Raw genomic sequence first — 26,834 nt, forward strand, 5'->3', positions numbered from 1 at the left:
CTCTGTCTTCCTCAGATTGGGCTCTTCCTAAGACTGGTTACCCTGCTAGGCCCAATCCTCCAACCCCAAGGATGCCAGGGGAAACAGGCACAGTGTCACTGCGTATCTCTTGGGAGAAAGAAGCCACTCTCCCAGGCATGGACTTCACAGCCTTCTCTTTAGGCTGATTGGGCCAGCTTACATCCTGTGTCCACACCGGAGCTACAGCGGTTAAAAGGTGAGTGGCGTGATGGGCTATCGTGACTGATGAAGACGTAGTGCTAGTACAGGGAGTATGGTCACTTTCCTGAGTCGCGGTTTATAAGTTCCCTGGGGGTTGTGCTGCATGGAGAGGAGGTACGCACTGAAAACAATTTGGTTTCTGTTAGGCGGAAGGACATGGGGAATGATCTCCTGGAGCAGTGTTTTTCAAACCGTGGTTTAACCCATTGGTGATCATGAAATCAGGACTTAAATTTACGGCCCATGGGCCAAATTCAGCCCACTACCTATTTTTGTAAATAAAGTTTTATCAGAGCACAGCAGGGCCCACTTCTTTCCTGTTGTCTATGGCAACTTTCCACCACAATGGAAACCTTGAGTAGTTGCAACAGAGATTATATGGTCCTCAAAGCTTAAAATACTTACTATCTGGCCCTTTACAGAAAAAGTTTGCTGATCCCTAACTAGAAAATTGCAATAAGCATTACAGGATGAAACTGAATAGACTAGAATAGGAACTATCTGGACACATTGCATGTGATAAGAATGAATATTATTGCACGAGCCCTTTCTTTCAGTTTTATATAAACATACATCCATATCTGGGGGTGCTGGGCTATAATTTATTTCTTAAGGTGGATCATGGTAAAAAGCAGTTTGAAAAACTGCTCTAGACCACTGTCCATCTTTCTTTCTTTCATTCTTTCTCAATGTATAATTGATACATTAGTTTCAAGTATACAAAGTAATGATTTTATATTTTGTATACATTGTGAAATAAAAGCACTATTCAGTTTTGACATGGAAGTAACTTCTTAAGAAGGTCTGTTTGTAATTGTGCTGTCCTTTGGATTGGGTGTCACCTACTTGCCTGAGAAGCTAGGTACTTAGAGGGTAGGGTAGGAGCCTTGAGTTAACAAGAGGGGCCATGACACTATTTTTTGGTAGTGACCGAGGAGTGCTGGGTGAACAGGCAGAGAACAAGTAAGAGTCTAGCGAGGAGAAAGCTGGCAGCAGAGTCAGAATCAGGAGGGTCCATGCCAGGAGGCAGAGGCACACTGGGAAGGGGCAGGGGTCCCAGCCCTCACTGCAAACTGCCACAGCCCAGTCCAGTAAGTCCCCTGCCTCCTGTTGAGCTGAAGGAAGACTTCTGAGCTATTTCTGTCCCAGCAGTCTGTGATTTTCATAGGGGCATCCCCCTCATTCCATGGATGGAAAACCAAGGACCAGGGGAGACCCCCACACCCCACTGAGAAGGCAGAGGCAGGGTTAGGGGATCCCTCAGGGACTCTCTTTGGTTTTCCTTGGCTCGGGCTCTATCTATGCCTAGGAAGGTGCTTGTGTGGACTGGACCAGATGGGAACTGGCTGGGAGCATTTACCCCTGAATTTCCCTCTCCTGAGAACTCTGCTATGACCTGCAGAAAGAGGAGGAACTCTCTCCAAATGCCCAGGAAAGGGGGTCTAGCCCACCACAGGTTTCCTTGTTTCTAGGCCTCTGGCTTTTAGCAATTGCCCTGCTTGTCTGCCAGCTCTGGGCCATCTTCCTGCTTAACTGGGAGTAATTAGAATGCAAGCAGGGTGGAGTCACCCCACTGTCTCCCAGACCTCCATGCCCTGCCCTTAGCAAGGCAGCACCAGGGCTGTTTATGGCCACTGCCACTTCAAAGACACAGTTACGCTTCCATAGAGGAGTGGCTTTGACATTTATAGGAGAACCAACCAGCTAATGAACCAGAGAAATTTCTGGTGCCTGCGGGATCCTCTTACGGGAAGAAGAAAACCATCCCAGATACTAGGAATGTCCAGAAATTTATTGAAAATATCCAGGCAAGAGTACATACTAACCCCATGCTTCTTTTTGATGTGACCTCATGACTAGACAGGCAGAGGGCTCGGAGTGTGTCCTGGTATAGGAGGCCTCAGTAATGACACTCGGATGAGGGGCTCCATCTTAGCAGGTGTCCTGGGGGACTGACTGAGCTCTCCTTTCTAAAACTGCCTCTAGGGCTTGGAGGGAACATTCAAGACCCAGTCACCCAGTGGTCTTTTAACAAGTCAAAGCACAAATCCTTTGATTAAGTGAACTCATGTGGAACCCCAGAATATGACAGCTGAGAATAGCTGCTCTCTTGGACAGGGTGGGGGACCCTTGGTTGGACCTCACTAGCCATGGGAGGCTTCCTCTTCCCCAGGACAGTCCCTAAGGCACAGCGTCTGCAAATCCCTATTTTCTAGAGGGATCTTTGTTGGTGGCTCAGTTGGTAAAGAATCTGCCTGCAATGTGGGAGAACTGGGTTTGATCCCTGGGTTGGGAAGATCCCCTGGAGGAGGGCATGGAAACCCACTCCACTGTTCTTGCCTGGAGAATCCCGTGGACAGAGGAGCCTGGAGGGCTCTTATCCTGCTGGAATCGTCATCCTTGTCCTGGGTTAAAACCTCCTCCCAATAACTTCCATACTTTCCTCCCACTTTCATCCTCTGAAGTAACACAGAAGAAGCTTCAGCCACCCTCCTTCTATCATCCTTTCGCCTAGGTAAGAGGCGGGGTAGCATGGTGTTTGGAAGCAGGCATTTAAAGTCAGATTTGGGGTCAGATTCCAGCCTTGTGACTTACGATCTGTTTGATTTGGGTAATTACTGAGCTTCCATTTTCTCAGCTGTGATATGGGTAATTATATTCCCTCAGGACTGTTGTAAGAATTCAATCAGATGATGCTATAAATAGCTCTGTAGTGGATTACTGCAGTGGAAGGTGGCCATCCTGCCTGCTTTTCTAGGCTAAGAATCTGAAGCCTCTTCCTCATGTTTGGTTGCCATTTCAAGACCCACCTGAAAACAGCCTACCCACCCACTCTGGCTGCAACTGATGAAGTAGGGAGCCAGTGTGATTCTGGGACTGCTGTCTATGACTGGAGGGTCTGGAAGCTGATGGGTGACAGGCTGGTGGGAGGGAAGACCACGCGTGGGCTGGCTGGGGAGACAGGTGATCAGGAAGCTGTGCTTCTGGGTGGGACCCACCGGCTGCGAGACAGGTGGGCTAGGAAATTGTCCTGCTGATCATCTAACCCCCAAACTTGACACTTGCATTCCCACTGTTTGCGAACACAGCCAGAGACAGAAGGGCCCCCCCCCCAGGATCTTTTCCCTTTTTTCCTGGGCTGGGCCTTATGGGAGAAGTTTCCCCAGGTCTAGACTGTGGGGCATGTCTCTGGGCTCAAGACCCCAGGCTGTCCTGTCCCTCCTGTGTCCCAGAGTCCCTCAAATACAAACCTCCATGGAGCAAAGAAGGAGCTGGACTGGACTGGAATAAAAAGCCTGGCTTTGGGGGTGAGTGGGAGAGCCCCAGAGGGAAAAGGGGAGGAGGATGGCATGGAATAATGTGTGGGATTGGGGGAGACCGTGGAGTTTATTGATACCCACTGTGCCCCTTCTTCAGTCCTTACTGGCTGATCTGCCAGCCTGGCAGTTCCTAGTGCAGCCCATCGTGTGTCTGACATTGGCCAAGCACTGAGGAGGTACAAACACAGCTTAGGATGGGCCCGCCTGGCTGCCTCCTTTCCAGGGCTCTGCCAAATCAACGTGAATTTTCTTTAACAAGAGCCCCACCCTGAAGACCTGAGAAGATGGTTGCATTACTATGGTTTTCCATGTTAGAGCTACATGGTGGGGGCTATTTCTGGGCCAAGGACAGACATCCACTTAGGGGAAAGATATCACGGTTGGCCCACTTACGGGGAAGCTATTGTGGTTGGCAGGCATGTTAGCACTCCCTCGCCCTTCAGTCCTCTTGAAAGCAGGAGGGTGGGGCGGGGAGGGCGGGGGAGTAAGAGAATCACTGCTGACATAAGCAGCAGAGACAGGATTTGAAACTGGGCTTCTCCATATTCTACTTACTTCTCTTCTTCCTCTACCATAGCTGGGTGGAGTGTTTGGGCTCTGCCGCTGTCTAGCCCGGTGTGGCTTCAGGAGATTTTGTAACCTTCTGGGCTAAGCTCGTTCTCTGTGGAATGAAGAGGTAGGGAGAGACTAGGTTGTTTTGGGACTGTCTTGAGGATGAAAATGCCAAATGGTACCTGCTGTGGATGCTGATGAGCGTGGAAAAAAGGCCTCTCTCTTCCATGGTTAGCTTCTCCTGGACACTCTCAGCCAGCCCCTAGTGTATCTCTGGACAGTGATGTCAGTGTTCTTACAATGTCTAGGACTTTGTTTTTTTATTTTTTGAATATTTATTTATTTGGCTGTATGGGGTCTTAGTTGTGGCACATGAGATCTTTGCTGTGGCACACAGGTTTCTCTCTAGCTGTGGCTCAGTAGTTGAAGTCTGCAGGCTAAGTTGTCCTGTGGCATGTGGGATCTTAGTTCCCAAACCAGGGACTGAATGCCGTGCAAGGTGGATTCTTAACCACTGGACCACCAGGGAAGTCCATGCCTAGGAATTTAAGCTCCTATGTAGACCATTAGGAATTGTGATGGAGGAGTTTAGTCAAAATAATCAGATGTCACTGGGCCCTCAGATTTCCTTAGGGGGGAAAAATGTTCCTTTTTCCTAGAAGAGGTTAGAAATAAACAAATAAACATAAGCTGTAAGTCCCTGGGGCATCTTTAAGAAACCAAGATAAATGAAAGCTAGTCATCCTGCCCGGTCCCTGAGCTATGAGGCTGGGGGGCCAGCTGCTTGTCTCTGGTCCCCTGGGTTCACTTGCTCTGGACCATCTGTGAAGCCTGTTCCCTTCCTGAGATGAGGGTGGAGCAATGTCTGTATTCAAACTCGTTCTTCAGAGAGGCCATCTCTGTGGCAATTGCTTGTAGAGGAGATGGGGTGTTTTGTGTGCTGTTGGCCATCCAGAACCTGGCTGTGGGGGTCCCCAGTCCAGGAGCATCCCTGATGGGACCCCAGCTGGAAGGGATGAGGAAGGAGGAGGAGATGAACATCCTTTGTGTGAGTGTCTATGCTAGTTTCCTAATAAGTTGCCACGACTTGGTGGCTCAAAACAACAAAAATGTGCTCTCTCACAGTTCGGAGGCCACAAGTCTAAAATCAAGGTGTCGGCAAGGCTGCACCCCCTCAGAGGTTCCAAGGGAAAACCTCTCCTTGCCACTTCCAGCTGCTAGTAGCTCCTAGCGTGCGTCGGCTTGTGCTAGCATAGCTCCAGTCTCTGTCACCATCTTCACATGGTCTCCTTTTCTCTTCCTGATAAGGACACTTGCCAGTAGCTTTAGGAACCATTGGTTAACCCAGGGTGATCTTGTGTCAAGATCCTTAACTACACTTGCAAAGACCTTTTCCCCAAATAATTCACAGTTTGGAATGGGATGGGGTCGTGTCTTTTGGGGGCCACCATTCAACCCACAGTAATGTCTAAGCAGCCTGCCCGGGCATGTCATGTGCTTTTCACAATGCACCTGGGAGGAAGGTATCATTCTCATCTTTCAGAAGAGAAAACTGAGCTCCAGAGAGGTGTGCTAACTTGTTCAAGTTCATACCTTGGTAGGTGGCTGGACGAGAATGGAAACCTAGGTCTTGTCCACCCAGACGAGAAGAAAGGGGACCAGAATGTGGGAGGTAGGGAGGAATGGAGCAGATTGGCCTGGGGAGGAACTGTAAATGGTTTCGTGTTGCTGGAGAGGGAAGTGTGTGGGGGTGGGGGTGATGGAGACGAAGCTGGAAGGGGAGCAGAGCTGTGTCATTCATGCCCTTGGCTGCCAGGCCGAGGAGTTTGGGCTTGATCCTGAGGTTGGCAAGGATTCCTTGGAGAACTCTCAGTCTCCAAAAATAAAGAGAAGATCTCTGGGTTGTGTGGAAGATGGGTAAGCCTGAAAGGAGGGGGCCAGTCAGGAAGATGATAATAGACCCTGGTGGTCAAGGTGGAAAGCAGGGGAGAGTCTGAGGTCCAGGGAAGGGCTGAGTGACAGGATTACATGACTGTTGAGAGCAGGGAAATTCAGGAATCTAGGAAACTCCCAGGTTCAGCCACAGACTGTGTTGTGGCCACTAACAGAGTAGGGGACACAGCAGGAAGGATGGGCTGGTGGGTGCCCACGCTTTGTAGCTACTCAAGAACTCTGAACATCTTCTCTGTGTTCAGTTATGAGTCGGGTCCTTCCCACGGTCCTTGCAGAAGGGCAGGCATTGGACCCATGCTCTGTAACCAAGCCATGCTGATTCCATTCTGTAGGAATGAAGCTGCAGGAAGAAAGAGGCTCCATGTGTGGTATGGATGTCAACAGAGCTGCCCTGAGGGAGATGCCTTCCTTGTTAGTTGACTCTGTGGTGTGGTTCTGGGCATTGTTCCTGGACACTCAGCTCCAATCCATTTCTCAAGACCCCAGGCCACTCAATGAACTACTCACTAATCTTTATTAAATTTCCTTTTGCTTAAGCTCGTCAGATGGATTCTGTTATTTGGAACTAATATCCCTGAGCTGTATGAGTGGGTACAGAGGTAAGAGTGATAATAAAGGATGCTGGAGGACAGGGGCACATGAAGGTGAGGTGCCCGGGTATCAACCTGTGACATCCAACAGGATATTGGCTAGATAGGCAGGGATGAGGGTGGCTCAGGTGGGGACAGGTCTGGGGTCATCAGCACTTAGGTGACCATGAAACCTGTGGAGGGACCAAGAGGCTAATGAGTGTGCAGCCCTAGGGCACCTCTAGAGGAGACTGAAAATTGTGGGGGACTTGGAGAAAACCATGTTGTGAAAAGCAAGAGAGAGGGATTTAAGGAAAGAGTAGGTGCCTGTGTCAAAGGCTGCAAATGAGCAAGTGAGATGAGGATTGAAAATGGAGTTTTGTATTTGGCTTTTTTTTGTTTATTTTCTAATTTAAACATTTTTATTGAAGTATAGTTGATTTATGACATTGTGTTACCTTCTACTCGGAGAAGGCAATGGCACCCCACTCCAGTACTCTTGCCTGGAGAATCCCATGGACGGAAGAGCCTGGTAGGCTGCAGTCCATGGGGTCTCGAAGAGTCGGACACGACTGAGCAACTTCACTTTCACTTTTCACTTTCATGCATTGGAGAAGGAAATGGAAGCCCACTCCAGTGTTCTTGCCTGGAGAATCCCAGGGATGGCGGAGCCTGGTGGGCTGCCATCTACGGGGTCACACAGAGTCGGACACGACTGAAGCGACTTAGCAGCAGCAGTACCTTCTACTATGTATTTGGCTTTTAGAGGACAAGGGCGGCTTAGAGGAAGTGGTTTCACTGGTGAGGTGGGAACCAAAGAGAGGCTGGAGAGGGTTGAGGAGGGGACAGGAGGAGAGGAATGGAGCCTAACTTTCTAGAAACCTACAGTGCAAGGAAGAAGAGGAACAGGTGGAAGCTGAAGGAGGGAGTGGGGCCACATTCAAGGGCAAGCCCAAGGGCAGTTCCTTCGAGCAGTGAGCTTGTGGTGTGGGTGGTGGGTGATCAGTCCAGGTTGTGGAGTATTTCTTCTTAGGTACTTGGTAGTCTCTGATACATTGTAGTTGTGTCTTCTCTTTAACTGCATCTTCCAGTTGTAGAAGGAAGAGGTCTGGTGATCAATCATTGTCAACCCACTTAGATGGTTGGGATGGAAGTAACTTGGTGGGGACTTAAGATGCAAGGACTGATTGGAACTGGTCCTTGGATTTTTAAAATCCAGTTGAGTTCTGAAGATGAGGTAGATACAGTACAAGCTGTCTGTGGGTTAGGGAGTCTCAAGGGCCCAGGATGGAGTCTCCTTAGACCCAGATCAAAAGCCAGATCACTGTGTGACCTCTTCATGTGGGAACAGCCACCAACAGTGTGAGTCCTGCTGGTGCAACTCACCCCAGACACAGCTCTGTGCCTGCTCTAGCTGGCTGCTTTAGCTGTGTCTGCTTCTTTCTTTTCTTTTTCTGACTTTTTTCCTTTTTCTTTTTTTTTTTTATTTGGAGGATAGTTCCTTTACAGTGTTGGTTTCTGCCATACAACAATGTGAATCAGCCATAGGTATACATATGTTCCCTCCCTCCTGAACCTCCCTCCCAACCCCACCCCACACCACCCCTCTAGGTTGTCACAGATCTGCTTCTTCTTTTTGACAATTTCCCCCCAGATGTGTCCAGCCTAATGTTCTAGCTAAGTTTGGCTAGCCTGACCTTATGACCCTATATCCCACCTAAGTCTCCTCACCCTGCCTCAGGAGTTTTTAGCTATTTTTGTACCATGGACGTCTTGGAAGTCTGTGACTCTCACTCAGAGTAATTATTTAAAATGTATAAAAATAAATATGTAAGATTGCAAATAATTATACTGAAATTTAAATGTTACAAATGATTATATTAAAAACAAATTTATGATATGGTGATATATGTCCTTCTTTATTAATGTATCAAATAACATTGTTGCTGTTCAGTCTCTCAGTCGTGTCTGACTCTTTGCAACCTTATGGACTGCAGCATGCCAGACCTCCCTGTCCTTCACCATCTCCTGGAGTTTGCTCAAACTCATGTCTATTGATCAAATAACATGGCATGGACTAATAACTACTGTAGTTTCAATGTAGTGATGAACAGAAATATTTTGAGCTATTTGCAACCATCAGTCACTTCAGTAACTCAGTCATGTCTGACTCTTTGTGAGCGCATGAATTGCAGTACGCCAGGCCTCCCTGTCCATCACCATCTCCCGGAGTTTACCCAAACTCATGTCCATAGAGTCGGTGATGTCATCCAGCCATCTCATCCTGTCGTCCCCTTCTCCTCCTGCCCCCAGTCCCTCCCAGCATCAGGATCTTTTCCAATGAGTCAACTCTTTGCATGAGGTGGCCAAAGTATTGGAGTTTCAGCTTCAGCATCAGTCCTTCCAAAGAACACCCAGGACTGATCTTCTTTAGGATGGACTGGTTGGATCTCCTTGCAGTCCAAGGGACTCTCAAGAGTCTTCTCCAACACCACAGTTCAAAAGCATCAATTCTTCAGTGCTCAGCTTTCTTCACACTCCAACTCTCACATCCATACATGACCACTGGAAAAACCATAGCCTTGACTAGATGGACCTTTGTTGGCAAAGTAATGTCTCTGCTTTTGAATATGCTGTCTAGGTTGGTCATAACTTTCCTTCCAAGGAGTAAGCGTCTTTTAATTTCATGCCTGCAGTCACCATCTGCAGTGATTTTGGAGCCCCCCAAAATAAAGTCTGACACTGTTCCACTGTTTCCCCATCTATTTGCCATGAAGTGATGAGACCAGATGCCATGATCTTAGTTTTCTGAATGTTGAGCTTTTAGCCAACTTTTTCACTCTCTTCTTTCACTTTCACCAAGAGGCTTTTTAGTTCCTCTTCACTTTCTGCCATAAGGGTGGTGTCATCTCCATATCTGAGGTTATTGATATTTCCCTTGGCAATCTTGATTTCAGCTTGTGCTTCTTCCACCCCAGCGTTTCTCATGATGTACTCTGCATAGAAGTTAAATAAGCAAACCAGTCTGTTCCATGTCCAGTTCTAATTGTTGCTTCAGAATTGACCTGCATATAGGTTTCTCAAGAGGCAGGTCAGGTGGTCTGGTATTCCCATTTCTTGCAAAATTTTCCACAGTTTATTGTGATCCATACAGTCAAAGGCTTTGGCATAGTCAATAAAAGCAGAAATAGATGTTTTTCTGGAATTCTCTTCTTTTTTCCATGATCCAACGGATGTTGGCAATTTGATCTCTGGTTCCTCTGCCTTTTCTAAAACCAACTTGAACAGCTGGAAGTTCACGGTTCACATATTGCTGAAGCCTGGCTTGGAGAATTTTAAGCATTACTTTACTAGCGTGGGAGATAAGTGTAATTGTGCGGTAGTTTAAGCATTCTTTGGCATTGCCTTTCTTTGGGATTGGAATGAAAACTGACCTTTTCCAGTCCTGTGGCCACTGCTGAGTTTTCCAAATTTGCTGGCATATTGAGTGCAGCATTTTCACAGCATCATCTTTCAGGATTTGAAATAGCTCAACTGGAATTCCATCACCTCCACTAGCTTTGCTCGTAGTGATGCTTTCTAAGGCCCACTTGACTTCACATTCCAGGATGTCTGGCTCTAGGTCAGTGATCACACCATCGTGATTATCTGGGTCATGAAGATCTTTTTTGGATAGTTCTTCTGTGTATTCTTGCCACCTCTTCTTAATATCTTCTGCTTCTGTTAGGTTCATACCATTTCTGTCCTTTATCCAGCCCATCTTTGCATGAAATGTTCCCTTGGTATGTCTCATTTTCTTGAAGAGATCTCTAGTCCTTCCCATTCTGTTGTTTTCTTCTATTTCTTTGCATTGATTGCTGAGGAATGCTTTCTTATCTCTCCTTGCTATTCTTTGGAACTCTGCATTCAGATGCTTATATCTTTCCTTTTCTCCTTTGCTTTTTTCATTTCTCTTCTTTTCACAGCTATTTGTAAGGCCTTCCCAGACAGCCATTTTGCTTTTTTGCATTTCTTTTCCATGGGGATGGTCTTGATCCCTGTCTCCCGTACCGTGTCACGAACCTCTGTCCATAGTTCATCAAGCACTCTATCCATCAGATCTAGTCCCTTAAATCTATTTCTCACTTCCACTGTATAGTCATAAGGGATTTGATTTAGGTCATACCTGAATGGTCTAGTGGTTTTCCCTACTTTCTTCAATTTCAGTCTGAATTTGGCAATAAGGAGTTCATGATCTGAGCCACAGTCAGTTCCCAGTCTTGTTTTTGCTGACTGTATAGAGTTTCTCCATCTTTGGCTGCAAAGAACATAATCAATCTGATTTTGGTGTTGACCATCTGGTGATGTCCATGTGTAGAGTCTTCTCTTGTGTTGTTGGAAGAGGGTGTTTGCTATGACCAGTGTGTTCTCTTGGCAAAACTCTATTAGCCTTTGCCCTGCTTCATTCTGTATCCCAAGGCCAAATTTGCCTGTTACTCCAGGTGTTTCTTGACTTCCTACTTTTGCATTCCAGTCCCCTATAATGAAAAGGACATCTTTTTTGGGTGTTAGGTCTAAAAGGTCTTGTAGGTCTTCATAGAACCTTTCAACTTCAGCTTCTTCAGTGTTACTGGTTGGGGCATAGACTTGGATTACTGTGATATTGAATGGTTTGCGTTGGAAACGAACAGAGATCATTCTGTCGTTTTTGAGATTGCATCCAAGTATTGCATTTCAGACTCTTTTGTTGACTATGATGGCTACTCCGTTTCTTCTAAGGGATTCCTGCCCACAGTAGTAGATATAATGGTCATCTGAGTTAAATTCACCCATTCCAATCCATTTTAGTTCCCTGATTCCTAGAATGTCAATGTTCACTCTTGCCATCTCCTGTTTGACCACTTCCAATTTGCCCTGGTTCATGGACCTAGCATTCCAGATTCCTATGCAATATTGCTCTTTACAGCATCGGACCTTGCTTCTATCACCAGTCACATCCACAACTGGGTATTGTTTTTGCTTTGGCTCCATCCCTTCATTCTTTCTGAAGTTATTTCTCCACTGATCTCCAGTAACATATTGGGCACTTACCAACTTGGGGAGTTCCTCTTTCAGTATCCTATCTTTTTGCCTTTTCATACTGTTCATGGGGTTCTCAAGGCAAGAATACTGAAGTGGTTTGCCATTCCCTTCTCCAGTGGACCACATTCTGTCAGACCTCTCCATCATGACCTGCCCATCTTGGGTGGCCCCACACTGCCTGGCTTAGTTTCATTGAGTTAGACAAGGCTGTGGTCCTTGTGATCAGATTGGCAAGTCTTCTGTGATTATGTTTTCAGTGTGTCTGCCCTCTGATGCCCTCTTGCAACACCTACCATCTTACCTAGGTTTCTCTTACCTTGGACGTAGGGTAGCAACACGGTATTAAAAGATCTCTAATTTCTCTTGGTGACAAGGACCCAGGTATGATGAATACTTCTGTGTTTGTGGCCTATTGTTAGAAGAGAAGAATGTTACAATTCACTTAGCAGTGAGTGATAACAGAATGCAATTGTTTTCTCTGCCCAGGTTCATGGATCTTCTGAATTCTGTTCATGAACCGTTTGGGGAGCTGTGATCCTAGATTAAGAACTGCTGGTTTGGATGTGTGGGTTTCCATAGTTTTATTGCTTCTTTCTTTCTTTTTTGGCTGCACTGCACAGCATGTGAGATCTTAATTTCCTGACCATGGATGGAACCCGTGCCTCCTGCTGTGAAGAACAGAGTCTTAACCACTGGGTGGCAGGGAAGTCCCTGGTTGCTCCTTCCTTTCTTCACATCTCTCTTAAGTGGATCAGAGGCAGCTCTCATTTAATCATTAGCCACTAATGAACCACTAATACAGTGATCACCCATGTCACAGGCAGGAGCTGTGTGGCCTGTGGACATGCACTCCCTTTCTAGTTTGCAGAGCAATGGCCTCATGGTAGAGCTGGAAGGTAGAGCTGAAGGTAGAATTCAGACCCCCTAGGAATCCAGGTTACCCCACGTATGAGGATGAATGACCTCGGGGACTGAGTCAAGTCAGGCTTCCTGAGCCTGTGCCTCTGTTCCAGGGCATACCTATACCTGAGTGGATGGCTGTGCTCACCACACAGGCACACACACGGACTGTATAAACAGTCCCATAAAATAATGACATCCGCACCACAGTACTAAAGCAGAGAGAGGGAGAAGTTGGTTTTGTGCTGGGCGCTGGGAGGATACTGCTGAAATCCACCTGTGCACAGAAACAGGAGAGCCCTCAGTTACGGAAGAAAGCAGACCCGACAGCCGTGAACCGTGACCCTGACATGTGGGAGGCTCCGTGTGAACATCTGCTGATGGGAATTATTGAGTCAAGAACCCCAAATCTCCCTAGAGTCTCCTTTGGTATTTCCACCAGGTTGCTGTTGATCCCTGGCCTCCCTCTAACTGGCTTGTCCTCAAGTACCAGTATCCAAGAGAAATAAAGTGCTTTCAGTTGCTGTTATTGGTCCTGTTTGCAGCAGCATCGCTCGCTACCATTCTTCACGCCATTGTGTGCAATAATTAGTTTTGTTTTGGAGAGTGAGGGAGGGGGTGAGAGTGGGGTATGAGGGCAGAAGGTGGGTGCTAGCCTGAGATCGCTGCTAGCTAACATTGTCTCTTGAGAAGCGACCTGTGTGAGACTGGCGGTCTGCGCAGGGCCCCAGAAGCACATAGGCCGGCCTGCCTCTGTGCCCCTCCTAGCACCCGGCACAATGCCACCTTCTCCCTCTGTAAGTTACTGACGGGTGGTGGTCTCCTGGTTCTCCTGTGGTGTGTCTGGCTCAGTGCCGTGGTGTACAGATGGGCCATAACCATATTATTTTGATTCTCACCTGGAAGGAGAATTTTACATGAAGGCTGACAGGCCCATCAGTTTAAAAAATTTAATTGAAGTATAGTTGATTAACAATGTTGTGTTAATTTCTGATGTCCAGCAAAGTGATTCAGTTATACAATATTCTTTTCCATTATGGTTTATTACAGGATATTGAATACAAGTTCCTCATGCTATACAGTCTGACCTTGTTGTGTATCCATTTTATATATAAAAGTTTGCCTCTGATAATCCCAAACTCCCAATCCTTCCCTCTTGTCCCCCACTCAGGCCCATCTAATTTTTTTTTTTAACTTTTGTATTGTAGTGTAGCTGATTAAAAATGTTGTGGTAGTTTTAGGTGGACAGTGCAGGGATCCAGCCATACATACACATCTATCCATTCTCGTACAAACTCCCTTCCTGTCCAGGCTGCCATATAACATTGAACAGAATTCCCTGTGGTGTACAGTAGGTCCTTGTTGGTTTTCCATTTTAAATATAGCAGTGTGTACATGTCCATCCCAAACTCCCTAACTATCCCTTCTCCCCGTAGGCCCATCTTTTTAATGATAGAAAATGGCAGTAGTTGCAAATGCTGCCGTGTGCCAGGCATCTTGCTGAGACTTCAGCAGCAGCATCTCACTTAATTCTCCACGAACCACCAGAGAGATCTTTCAAAGTGTAAATCACATCCTGCTCCTCCTCTGCTCCAAACACTCCAAGGGTGTGCATCACCTTTGCTGCAGGCCTCCACCATGCCCTGCAAGGTTGGCAGGGTGTAGCCCCCGCTTCTGCTCCGACAGCATCCCTCCCTCCCCCTTCCCCTGTTCTCCACCCTCCTTATTGCTCCTGGAACTGGCCAAGAAGGCCCTACCACAGGACCTCTGCACCGCTTCCTCCCTGCAGGCTCTGCCCAGTGCATTCCTTCACTTCATCGGGGTTCTTGAGTGTCTTCTCAGAGAGACCCTCACCCCATCTAAAGCACCATACCATGTCATACTCTGCTGTCCTCTCTGTCTTCCTTTTTATTTTAATATTGAATTTTATTTGTTTATTTGGCTGCACATGGTTTTAGCTGTGGCATGTGGGATCTAGTTCCCCAACCAGGGATCAAACCCAGGGCCCCAGCATTGAGAGATTAGAGTCTTAGACATTGGACCAGTAGGGGAGTCCCTCTATCTTCCTTTTTAATAGCACTCGGCACCCCTGGCCATTTTACTATAAATCTATTTGTTTATTTGTCTATTATCTGTCTCCACTGCATGAGAGCAAGGATCTTGTTTTGCTCTCTATTTCCAGCGCCAAAAATAGTGCCTTCAATATAGTGAAAAGAAAGTGAAAGTGAAGTCTTTCAGTTGCGTCTTACTCTTTGCGACCCCATGGACTGTTGCCCCCGAGACTCCACCATCCATGGGATTTTCCAGGCAAGAATACTGGAGTGGGTTGCCATTTCCTTCTCCAGGGATCAAACTCGGATCTCCCACATTGCAGGCAGGCTCTTTACCGTCTGAGCCCTTCAATACAGTAGTTGTGACTAAATATATAGTCAATGAATACATAAATACATGGACGGATACTCACAAAAGCCCATTATGTAAGTGCTATTCTCACCCTCATGTTACAGATGAGAAGACTGAGGTTAGCTTTAGATTCTCACTCTGCTCATGGTGGTGAAGCTGAGCTGCTCTTCTCTTCCCCGCCCTCTCACTCATAAATGCTGGTCAGTGTGTCTACCTAGGAGTCACATTCCCTTGAGACACTCTAAGAAAAAAAGTGTTGGATGGATTAATCTGTTTAGGAAATAATTACCAATTGCATTTTCCTGCCTGGTGTTTCTAGCTTACTAGTATATAAAAGGCCCTGAAAAGTCCTGCAGTAAAAAAAAAGCTGGTGGAACTATGTAATCAGTTTCCCAAAGCTTCAACTGTGGAAATCTCATACGTATGTATTTGTATGCACACAGAAGGCAATGGCACCCCACTCCAGTACTCTTGCCTGGAAAATCCCATATACGGAGGAGCCTGGTAGGCTGCAGTCCATGAGGTTGCGACGAGTCGGACATGACTGAGTGACTTCGCTTTCACTTTTCACTTTCATGCATTGGAGAAGGAAATGGCAACCCACTCCAGTGTTCTTGCCTGGAGAATCCCAGGGACGGGGGAGCCTGGTGGGCTGCCATCTATGGGGTCGCACAGAGTCGGACACGACTGAAGCGACTTAGCAGTAGCAGTTGCAACACCTATTAACATATTGCAGGACGAAGAGCTGACTCATTTGAAAAGACCCTGATGCTGGGAAAGATTGAGGGCAGAAGAAGGGGACGACAGAGAATGAGATGATTGGATGGCATCACCGACTCAATGGACATGGGTTTGGGTGGACTCCATGAGCTGGTGATGGACAGGGAAACCTGGCGTGCTGCGGTTCATGGGGTTGCAAAGAGTTGGACACGACTGAGCGACTGAACTGAACTGAGGACATTTCTTGGGCAATAATGGCTTTTATCACTGTGGAGAGAAGGGACTTTTATCACTGTGGGGATTGTCTGATAAAAGGTCCTGGGAGGTCTCTGCATCAGTTGGTAGGAGGGGCTGTGCCCAGATTCACCTTCCCCAAGACTGGTGTCCAAGCCCACCATGTTTGTTAGCCCCTGAATAAGGTCAAGCTCAACCCATGGAACAGGAAGGCATGTGGCCCCTGGTAACTTTAGCTGAAACCCAGCTCAAGCATGCTTTTCCTCAGGGACCTGTCAACTGGCTCATCCTCTGCCCTCTGGTTCCTGAGCCAAGTGACACTTGGTGTTTGTCCAGAGCCTCTTAGAGGGCAATTCCTTATGAACTTCTCAGGAACATCAACCCCACAAGCCTGGCTTTGTTTTCTCACTGTCTTATGTCTCCCTATTGGAATATTAACCTTCTAGGGCAGCGGTCCCAAACCTTTTTGGCACCAGAGACCAGTTTCATGGAAGATAATTTTTCCATGGACCAGGACCAGGTTGGGGGGATAGTTTGGGGATGATTTCAAGTACATTACACTTACTATGTACTTTATTTCTATTATTATTACATCAGCCCCACCTCAGATCATCAAGCATTAGATCCTGGAGGTTGGGGACCCCTGTTCTAGGGGACCAAGGACACTGCCTTCTCACTATGTCGTCTCAGCTCCTCACTCCGACAGGAAAAGCCCAGATCATTCTTGTTGGCTTGAGTGTGAAGGAGCCGATGATCCTGGGTTTGGTGCAGGGAGGAGTGAATGGTGATGTTGCAAATCCCTTGATTTATTACCAAAGCTTTCCCCTGGCCCCAAGCAGAATAGAAGGATGCCCCAGAGGCGACAAGGACTGTGGAGTGCGATGCACGGAGCTGACTGGGTCATTGCATCCTGAGAGTCAGAGCGACTGTCACTGCCACTGATGGTTCATCTTTATTGGTTTCGATGGTGATTCAATGTCATTAGGGATTCAGGTCTCATCTCCATCTCTGAGATCATCTGAATAACAGAGTCATGGGCAAGAGTGGAGACAAGACATCCACGGGCAGCCTGGATCGGACACTATAAATCTCAGGGGAGAGCCTGGCTTTCCGAGCTGGTAGGTTTGAGGCAGAGCAGAGGCAGCAGAGCTGGCAGTGGTTGCCTTCACACCAAGTGACCATGAGAGGTGCCACGCAAGTCTCAGTGATACTCCTCTTGGTGACTGTGTCCGACTGTGCTGTGATCACCGGGGTAAGTCGTCCAACATTCTCTCTGCCCTGGGTTTTGGGAGGATGTCAGGGTCTGCATGGGACAGGACCCAGGAACCATACAGGAAGCAAACCAAGGGCATGGGAGCCAGTTCCAGACCGCACTTCCGAGAGGCATCTCACAGGGTTTTCACGTTAGTTAGACCTCAATAAAGGGGATCTGCTTCAGAGAAACTGTGTAAATCAAATTCTGCTTTCAATAAATGAGGAGAGCATTGCAAATTCTGAAGTTTGGACCTTTGGTCAAAAGAAGGTTTTTGAGCAATAATGAATCTTTTATAAAGTGGATTAGCACTCCCTAATTTATCTTTTGTGTAAATTTTAGTTTTCATGCGTGGTTTGGTTCACATGTCATAGTAAGTTGACTTAATTAAAGGCTGTGAGCTTATTTACCTTCTGTTGGGTATGTTTAATCTCTGCTTTCTCTACTCTTAAGAAAGTCGATCTTGAAACTCTTTCTTTCCCGTGCAGTTTATATGTTTTAACTCTGTGCCCAGTTGATAGGAATAAAGGTGATGTCAACAATTGGCTAAGTGACCGAGAAACAAGTGTCAGATAACAAGTAGAAATCCAGCCCCACTGTGGGTGCACCCAGGCCGGCACATTGTAATATTCAAGACACCCCAATAGTGGTTCTCCCTCAGAAGCACTCCCTCTCATGGGCACAGGTTGTGTGATGGTGATGGGACCATTCTTATGAAAACAGGAAAGTAATGACTGACCTGGGAGCTTTCTAGATAAAAAGCCACTAGAACAACAACAAAAAAGAGATACATTCACTTTTGTTTCAACTTCCTCCAGCTTTTTACACAGAAAATGGAAATGTAGAGGAGGCCAACCCATTCCTGGAACTGGATTAACTGTAATGTTCACAGAAAGCGAAGTCTCTTTCTTCTCCCTTTTAGAGGAAAAAGACTGAGTTTCAAAGCAGAACAAACATGAAAGGCAAGCCAGTGCTTTTGGGACCCGAAGCATAAATACAACTGTCAGGACAGAATTGTACCTAATGAACGTGAGCTACCGAAGGCTGCCTTCTTCTCGTGCAGCTTGAAGATTGGGAGGGTGAGAGCAGAGGGGAGAAGCGCTGGTTACCCCACCAGGCAGCAGGTTGACCCTGAGTCTGGCCCAGAGGCAGGTCTGGCAGGAGGGAGGGCTTAGAGATGGGAAAATGGCTTCCTAGAAGAGCCTCCAAGCGGACCCTTGGGAAGACAGAGAAGAGGGCCACACCAAGCAGACCCACTGCGAGCAGTCAGAGTGGTTAGAGCCACTCCCTCTGCGCTCCAAGCCCTGCTGCTGCCCTGTCTGACTCTCAGAAAGAGGCTGGGCTCCACCATCCCCGCAGTGCCCTGCTCCCTAGACCTCGACTGTCCCAAATTCAGTCCTGGAGGGGCCCTCCTCCCAGGGGGGACAGTGATGCCACACCTCTGTGGCAGAAGAGTCATGTGGAGTCCACTCAGCCCTGACCCTGAGCTTTCAGGGACCGGCTGGTGTGTGAGACGTGCCCTCACTAGGTTGGAGACCAGATGACTGCTCCCTGCACCCCCTCTGAGTGTCGAGCAGCCCCAGCATGCCCCACTTTACTGCAGGGCCCCACAAGGCAGCCAGAGGGCACTGCATGGCCCAGTAGAGAAGAAGTGAAGTGAAAGTTGCTCGGTCGTGTCTGACTCTTTGCGACTCCATGGACTATATGGTCCACGGAATTCTCCAGGCCAGAATACTGGAGTGGGTAGCCTTTCTCTTCTCCAGGGGGATCTTCCCAGCTCAGGGATCGAACCCAGGTCTCCCCCATTGCAGGCAGATTCTTTACCAGCTGAGCAACAAGGGAAGCCCCGTGGAAAAGGGCCAACCCAAACCCAGCTCCCAGCTTCAGCTCAGAGAAGCCACAGATCTCTGAAATGGGAAGGTGGGGTGCTTCAACAAGGTGGCCTCTCCTGAGTCTGGAGCAGTTTAGTTCTGTTTTCCTTAATGTAGGCTTTAGCTTAAGCAGGTTTGTGTGGGTCTTCCCTGGTGGCTCAGATGGTAAAGAATCTGCCTGCAATTCAGGAGAGCCGGGTTCAGTCCCTGGGTTGGAAAGATCCCCTGGAGACAGGAAAGGCAACCAACTCCAGTACTCTTGCCTGGAGAATTCCATGGACAGAAGAGCCTGGCGGTCTACAGTCCATGGGGCTGCAGAGTCAGACACGACTGAGAGACTAAAACACACACAGATGGCACCTTTCAGAAACCAGGCAGGGCTACTCAGCCCCTGCTCTGGGAGCCCAACCCAGAGGAGTCCATCCTAGAGGAGTTACTATTAGTAACCCATTTTACTGGTAGTAAACTGAGGCACAGAGAGGCTAAATAACTTGCCAATTGTCACATAAGGGCCAGGCAGGCCAGCAGAGACACCCTGGCGGGGAAACACCTGTTGGGGGGTGCTGGCCCCTCAGATGAAACTGGGTTTCCAGGGAGGACTGAGGGAGCCGTGGTGGGGAGGAGAGGCACCAGCCCCGAGTACTGCTGGGTGAGGGCTGGAGGGTCCCTGTCCACAGAAACTTGACACCGATCACCCTGGGGTGCAGGCCATTGGGACCCTCCCCCTCGAAGAATTTGAGTTAATTCAATCTCCTTAGCATCCACTAAGCATCTTCTGGTGCTAGAAAAGCTCTGTCTCCTAAGCTCTAGCCTTGTCAGAGGGGAGCCTCCCCACCGAGTGGCCTCAGAGGAGCTCAGAGCGCTCTCAGATCCAAGTCTGCTGCCCCGCTGAGCCCTGAGTTTCCTGCCTCGACAGGAGCAGGGGTGGTGCTGCACGGCCCCGGGTGTCCCGGGGGACTGAGGCCTGGGTACCGAGGCCTGGGTTCCGCTCCTAGCACCCCTCTGAAGGGTTTTTGGATGTACTTTCCCTTCTGGTTTCTCTGCAGTGGTGCCCATGGGCACTAACGGCCCCTTTGTCTTCCCCCCCGCAGGCCTGCGAGCGGGATGTCCAGTGCAGGGCGGGCACCTGCTGTGCGGTCAGCCTGTGGCTGCGTGGGCTGCGGGTGTGCACCCCGCTGGGGCGGGCAGGAGAGGAGTGCCACCCCGGCAGCCACAAGGTACTGCTCACACTGGCTCAAAGCACAAGGCGCTGGACCAGTGTTCCGACTCCAATCTAGGGATTTCTTGCCACCTCTTTACTTTGGGGGCGGTTGGGGTACAGCGGGGTCCTAATCACGCAGCCTGTTAGACCTAGAGGCTGGAACCCCAGTTCCTCATTTGCTGAAGCCCCTGGGTCTCAGTTACCTCATGCATACAAAGTGGGGACTAGACTGACATCCCTAAAGTTTCTGTTATGATAAATTAGATTCTGGGAGTCTCCTGAACGCCCTTTACTGCACAGGGTTCTTCCCTCTAGACTTCCTAGGTAGCTCAGCGGTAAAGAATCCGTCTGCAATGCAGGGGACGAAGGAGATACAGGTTTGATCCCTGGGTTGGGAAGATCCTCTGGAGAAGGGAATGGCAACCCACTCCAGTATTCTTGCCTGGAGAATCCTGTGGACAAAGGAGAATGGCAGGCTACAAGCCATGGGGTGGCAAAGTGTTGGACACGACTGAATGACTCAGCACGCGCACACATATCCTCCCGTTAAGAACACAACGCAGTAAGACTGTAAAGTGGGTTCCCACCCAGAGCCTGAGTATGAGGGGGTGTGCAGGGTGAGGTTGGCCGGGCCCCCAGGGCATACACTTTAAGGAGACTTACTCCTCTGTGCCCTAGGCATCCAGCACCCACTCTGCTTCCTGAGGAGCCGCATCCCAGAGACCACAGAACGGCCCCAGGGCCTTTTCTGTCAGGTGGATGCGGCAGCACCTGTGGGCTTGCGCCCGCTTCCCTGGGCTTTCTGTGGCCGAGATGCCCTGCAAGCCCCTCTGGGGAGCACGCCTGCACCCAGGAGCATCCTCCAACCATCATCCTCCCTGGCACAGCCCTCCTAGGCGTGAGGAGGCTGAGGCGGTGAGGGAGACAGAGCACAGTCCTTGTAGCCTTGGGGTATTCCCAAAACAGGCAGCAGAGGTAGTAATACACCGAGTGCTTACCACATGCCAATCATCATACTAAGTGATGGTTTTGCACGTTTAAACCTCTTTATCATGTAAACCTATTTACAACCATATGTGGTAGCCACTATTATTAACTCCCTTTACGGATAATAAATTGAAGCACAGAGAGGCTAAAAAGCTTGCCGGTTGTCACACAGCTGGGAATTGGCAGACCTAATTTGAGCCCAGGCTGTCCGACTTATCTATGCTCCTAACCCCTCCTACTCACCCTCCTTGAGGAACCCTTAGTGGCTCAGCCTTCCTGTGGGTGTGAGTCACCCGGCAGGGACCCTGTCCTGTGCAGCCACATCCCCGACACCCACACAGGGTGGAGAGTGTAATGGATGAGCTACAGGTGATATTCAATCACTGGTGTGGGTGTGAATTTGTGGGAGAGTGGGTGTGCTGGGTCAGCGGGGGGACCCCGGTGGGTGGTGTGGGGCTCGTGGAGTTTGGGGGATAGGCGGGTGGGCCACATTGCCTAGCGGCTGATCACAGTGTCAGAGCTAGACTGCCTGAGGTCAAACCCTGGCTCCTCCACAAGCTGGCTGTGTGACCTTGGCATGTTACTTAACCTCTCTGTGCCTCAGTTTCCTCCTCTATAAAAGCTATTTTTGGGGTGCTGGGGTGCAGGTGATGAGACATTTCAGCCAGGGCTGGGCCGGCCAGAGGCTCCCCCGGCGGCCCGCCTCCCTTTGGTGAAGGTGATGTCTACTCTCCTCTCTCTCCCCAGGTCCCCTTCTTCAGAAAACGGCAGCGCCACGCCTGCCCCTGCCTGCCCAACCTGCTGTGTTCCCGTGGCCTGGACGGCAGGTACCGTTGCTCCACCAACTTGAAGAACATCAACTTTTAGGAGTGTGTCTGGTCTCAGGACACCCACTGGGGGTGCCAGGCCTCTTTCTGAGCACAGCCTGTGGTGGTCTCCCTTGGACTTTTATTTCTGCGGAAAGGCCCAGCCCTGCATCCCCTCTGCTGTCCCACTCCCTGCACTGCTGACCTACACCCCTGCTCCCCTGCCCACATATGTGCACCGACGCAGACACACGTCACAGGGTTTTACGGTCTGCCCGGCCGGGCTGTGGGGTCCTGGCTGGTGGCTGTGGTCCTGGAGGAAGCCCATGTGCACTGCTGAGGCCGCCTCAGGGGCGGTGAGTAACAGGGACGTACTCCTTCCTTGTGTCTCCCTGCCCGGCCCTTCCTCCACCACAGGTGAACCGTCCTCCCTGGGCCCTGCTGCTCCCCTCCAGCACGTGCACTTCTGCCTGCATCAGTGAGCTCGTGCAAAGTATGGGGCCCCAAGAGGTCAATCGGCCTCCACACGGCTGCTGTGGGTTCAGCCCACTGGGTCAGAACTGCAGGCCTCCCATGCCCCTCCCAGCACATGTTACCAGTTCCCAGTGAAGCCCCCGATCCTGCTGCCTCCCTGTGAAATGCAGACAGTGGTGGTTCATGAGGCCGTGAGTAAGTTCCCTCCAATAGCCCCCTTCCAAGGGTCAAGAGCAGGTCTATGTGTGACCTTGAGGAAGCCTCTGGCCTCTGCTCAGCTGCAGGAGAGATGGGAGCTAGCCGGCAGGCCACTGATTTTGGGCACAGAGGGGACCGTGACCCAGGACCCTGGCCAGGCTGTGTGTGCCCCACTTCTATTATAAATATGGCATCTTCTCTAGAGGCTGAGGGTTGCCTCTAGTTCAGAGCAGTTTGTCTGGGTGTCAGACCACTGGCCTCCATCTGGCGTACAATCCCAGGCCCCCTCAGCACTCTCATCTGGACCCTGCCCAAGGCTCGCCCAGGCGTGGTGGTGCCCATAGCCGTGTGCACTGACTACTAGTTGCAGAATAAAAGCATGAACAAGGGTCAAGTGGCCGTGTGTTCCTGCCGTGCCTGGGACGTGGGGAGGGGGCAGGGCCGGGCTGTGTCCTGGTAGGAGAGGGATGTGACCGGAATCCCTCCTCCCCTCTGGGGCAACTTTTTGGAGAAAGTGGATACAGGGTCCGTTTGCATGAAGGGTTCGAGGCAGCTCAGTGGGCTCTAGGTGATGAGGAGGGTGTGGCTCAAATGGGTTTCTGGGTTGGAGGCAGGAGGCCTTGTGAGCTACCAGTGAAGCCCAAAGAGTGGCAAAGGCCTGCACAAATGCGCTAGGTTTCCTTCTCAGCTGGTGGAGTCTGGTGCCATCTAGTGGCTGACATGGGGGTGGCACAGAAGAGCTGAGGAGGAATAGATGGCAGCATCAGAAAGAAGGGAGCTCTCAGAGCAGATGGGGACCACTCCCCAGACATCCCGTGTGTTATATTCAATCAGAGATTTAGAGGGACAAAGCTTCCACCTGGGTGAAGAGGCATGCCAGGACACATGTTTAATTGCTCTTTTGCTTCCAGTTCCACCCTACAAATTTCTTTCCTGGAAGCCTCTGTCATCTTCCTGTGAGACATCACCTCTCACGGGTTCTCCAGGATTAGAAAAGTGGTGCTGGATGGGGGTCAGAGGAAAATGATTGGGTGCTGCCCCTCCTGCCACCCCCCACTGCCTGCCAGCCCGTCTGTGTGCAGCAGAGCACTGCATGGGAAGAACCGCTTGTCTTTCCAAATCTTCCTTTTCTCTGCTGGTCTTGATGGTTTGTGCTCCCACCGCCCCCTACTGTGAAGTCTGAAGCTCGAGGGCAGTCTAGAACTGTCTGCCTCTCTGTTACTGTCCCTTGTCTCTGACTTCCTTGTCAAATGATCACCAAGCTCTCTTTCTTTTACCTCCTGAAAGTCTCTCGGTTCTGCCCCTGTTCCCTCTAGTCCGGGGCTGTCTGAGCCCTCACCCTGCTTGGTGTGGTTCATGACAACTGTTTCTACCTACTCTCTCTGCCTTCAGTTTCTCCTTAGGATCCACCCCTGCATACCCACCAGTCATCCTTCTAGGCAACAAATTTGCCTGGTTCTTTCCTCATCAAAAATCTCCCAAAAGGCTTCTCTGCAACAAAGGAGAAAGCTTGTCTTGTCCGGAAGCAAAAAGCTCCTTGTGGTCTGGCCCGGCCACCCTCTCTCTGCTCTCCTACTGTCTCCACCAGCCCTCCCAACCTCAGGACTGTCTTGGTTTGTGGAAGATGCCACGTGTATCTTTGCCCAGGCCGTTCCCTCTGTGGGGAATGCCCTGCTTTCCTCTCATGTCCTGTGACTTCAAGGAATTGTGCAGATTAACCCACATGCGTCCCTCACCTCCACCTGCATCCATCGACACAGAGTGACTGGGACACACCTCAGGCCCTGAGTTGACCCTTGTTCTTAGAAAGCTCTCATGTTTCGGTCAGCCTCCACCGCAGGAGAAAGAAGGGCAGTGTCTGAGTCCTGTTTGTGTCCCCAGGCTTGAATGGTGAAGGTCGTGGCTGGAGCAGCTGCACAGCCGGAGGACAGAGGCTTGGGACAGCTGACCCTGGATAGGAATAAGGGTGAAACAGGATCCACTCCTTGTTGGCTTCCCCCTCGGTCCTCTGACACCCCTCTCGAACTCCATAAACTTCCACTGATGTTTTCCACTCAAAGTTTATAAAGAAAGCCTCCTGTGGGAGCCTGGAGCCTGCCACAAGCCTGAGAGAACAGTGTGTGGGCCTCAAAGGGACCACTGGGCCTAGGACAACAGGAAGGTAACAATTTGGGGCCCTCCATCTTGAATATTCTTTCTTGTGTTAGACCCCTACTTGGAAGGCTCTACTGCCCATGGATCATAGGTATATTAGATTTATTTAAGTATGAGTGTGACTTGGAGGAAAAATATGGGTATGGTTTTTAAAAGGGATCAGAGCCCCCAGAGTGGGCTTACGTTGTCAGGGGCAGGAAAAGGCCCTGGCCTAGTGAGGACAGAGGGGCCTTAATTTGGGGACTGAAGATTAGTGAGGAGGATTAGCTGGATCTAAGCAGAGAGACAGGCTGATGAGTAAGAAGCCGTGGGCATAGCTCTGACAGAGACAAGGCACAGAGAAACCTGTGAGGTTTCGTCATGAAACTAAGCCCCAAAGACCAAGTAAACAAATCTGTCAAATGGCAGCTTGACATTTTCTTGTCATTTTGCATTTAGCTCGTTTGGCAACTCTCACAGAATTAGCAGCAAAGTTACCTTGCTACCGGGTGACACAGCAGTAACAGCACAGACTTCGAGTTTGGACCCTGGTCAGGCTATTTATTAGACAGGAACTGTGGACAAGTTACTAAGCCTCTCTACCTCAGTTTCCCCATCTGTAAAATGGGCAATAATAATAATAATAGTGTAACTGAGCAGGATCCTATGGGCTTTGCCTGGACAGACATCTCCATGTCCTCTGACTGCCTCTTATTTGTAGAAAAACTTTCACCTCTTAGGCCTTGCTAGAGTTCCAAAGAATAAATTTTATTTGAGAAGTGAGAAAATGCAGAAAGGAAAACAGTCAAATGAGACAAATAATAATTGTTTAGCCATTAAACAAAGTCAAGGACATTTAGTTCCCCCTCAGGGGCTCTACATAGTATCTTGAGCCATATCCTTTGAGTTGTTTTGCAGATACTGAAACCCCCACCAGGTGGAAGAAGTTAACTGACTGTATGCTGCCTGGAAGCACAGAGACCTCAGACAGGCTGGAACCAGAAGGTTGATGATGTTGACTCCCCATGACCTCACTACTAACCAAAAGAAGAATGTCTATGAGCTGATTACACACCCTGCAACCCTCTCCCTCACCCTGTCTTTATTTTATTTTTCTGGCTGTACCTTGTGGCATGCGGGATCTTAGTTCCTCACCCAGGAATTAAACCCATGCCCCCTGCAGTGGAAGCATGGACCGTCAGGGAACGCCTGCTTACCTTGTGTTTAAAAGCCTGCCCCTGGAAAGCCAATGGGGAGTTCGGATCTTCTGAGTCTCAGCTGCCAGGACTTCTTGTTTGATGCCCTGAAATAAACCCTGTACTTTGCTTCACCACAACCTGTCTTGGCTCTACTGCACTTGGGCAAAGGGTCCACGTTTGGTTCAGTAACAATAGTATCTGCCCCTTTGGGTTGGTGTCAGGATGTTAGTGCACAGGAAGAGTTTAGGGCGGCCTTGGCCAGTGGAAGCTCCATGGGAATGTTTTACACACTTTTTGTTTATTTATGAAGACGTCCCATTAACACTGGGATCTGTCTGCCTGGCTCACTAAGCCAGTTACCTGAGGCATCTCCCCTGTGAGAGACTCATAAAACTGCCGAGGAGAAACAAACACCTGCTCTTGGATGCGTTTCACTTTCCCAGAATTTGAACGCAGTAGGAAGAAATCTCAGTTTGTTCAGCCTGTGTGCCATTATTATAATGTAGTTTAAAAGCACAGGTTTATGTGGGAAAAGCTTAATAACACTCCGTTTGGGAACATAGCTACACAAATCTTATCTAAGAGCTTCTTAATACCGTGCTTAAACATATGAGTCACTGTTTCCAAGTGAAATGGAATGTTTGCTCAATATGGGCTATGATCTTAATACTGCGTTATACAATTTTTTTTTTTTTTTTCTAGGAAAAGCATAAGGAGTGTGGGCTCTGAATTTTATTCTGGCTCTTCTCAGATTGTGTTCAAATTAAACCTGCCAATGC

General features: G+C 49.2%; 1 protein-coding gene across 5 annotated transcripts; it reads left to right on the forward strand.

Annotated features, from left to right (window-relative positions):
• On the forward strand, positions 1-26,182 carry PROK1 (prokineticin 1). 5 transcript variants are annotated; one of them, XR_015161421.1, is made up of 5 exons: positions 1-217; positions 20,149-20,274; positions 21,993-22,072; positions 24,605-24,884; positions 25,775-26,182. XR_015161421.1 is itself a non-coding variant. In XM_086394093.1 (3 exons), the coding sequence occupies exons 1-3, from the start codon at positions 17,115-17,117 to the stop codon at positions 22,110-22,112; spliced, it is 318 nt and encodes a 105-aa protein (XP_086250219.1). The 5 variants fall into 5 exon arrangements, 1 of the variants encoding a protein (XP_086250219.1); XR_015161424.1 differs by lacking the exon at positions 24,605-24,884 and having other exon boundaries at positions 25,775-26,176; XR_015161422.1 differs by lacking the exons at positions 1-217; positions 20,149-20,274 and adding an exon at positions 21,493-21,614.
• Positions 26,183-26,834: the final 652 nt, after the last annotated feature.

Source organism: Bos grunniens, chromosome 3 (assembly GCF_055505025.1).
Source record: "Bos grunniens cultivar Pamir isolate PY7600 chromosome 3, Bosgru_T2T1.0, whole genome shotgun sequence".
Lineage (NCBI taxonomy): Eukaryota > Metazoa > Chordata > Mammalia > Artiodactyla > Bovidae > Bos > Bos grunniens.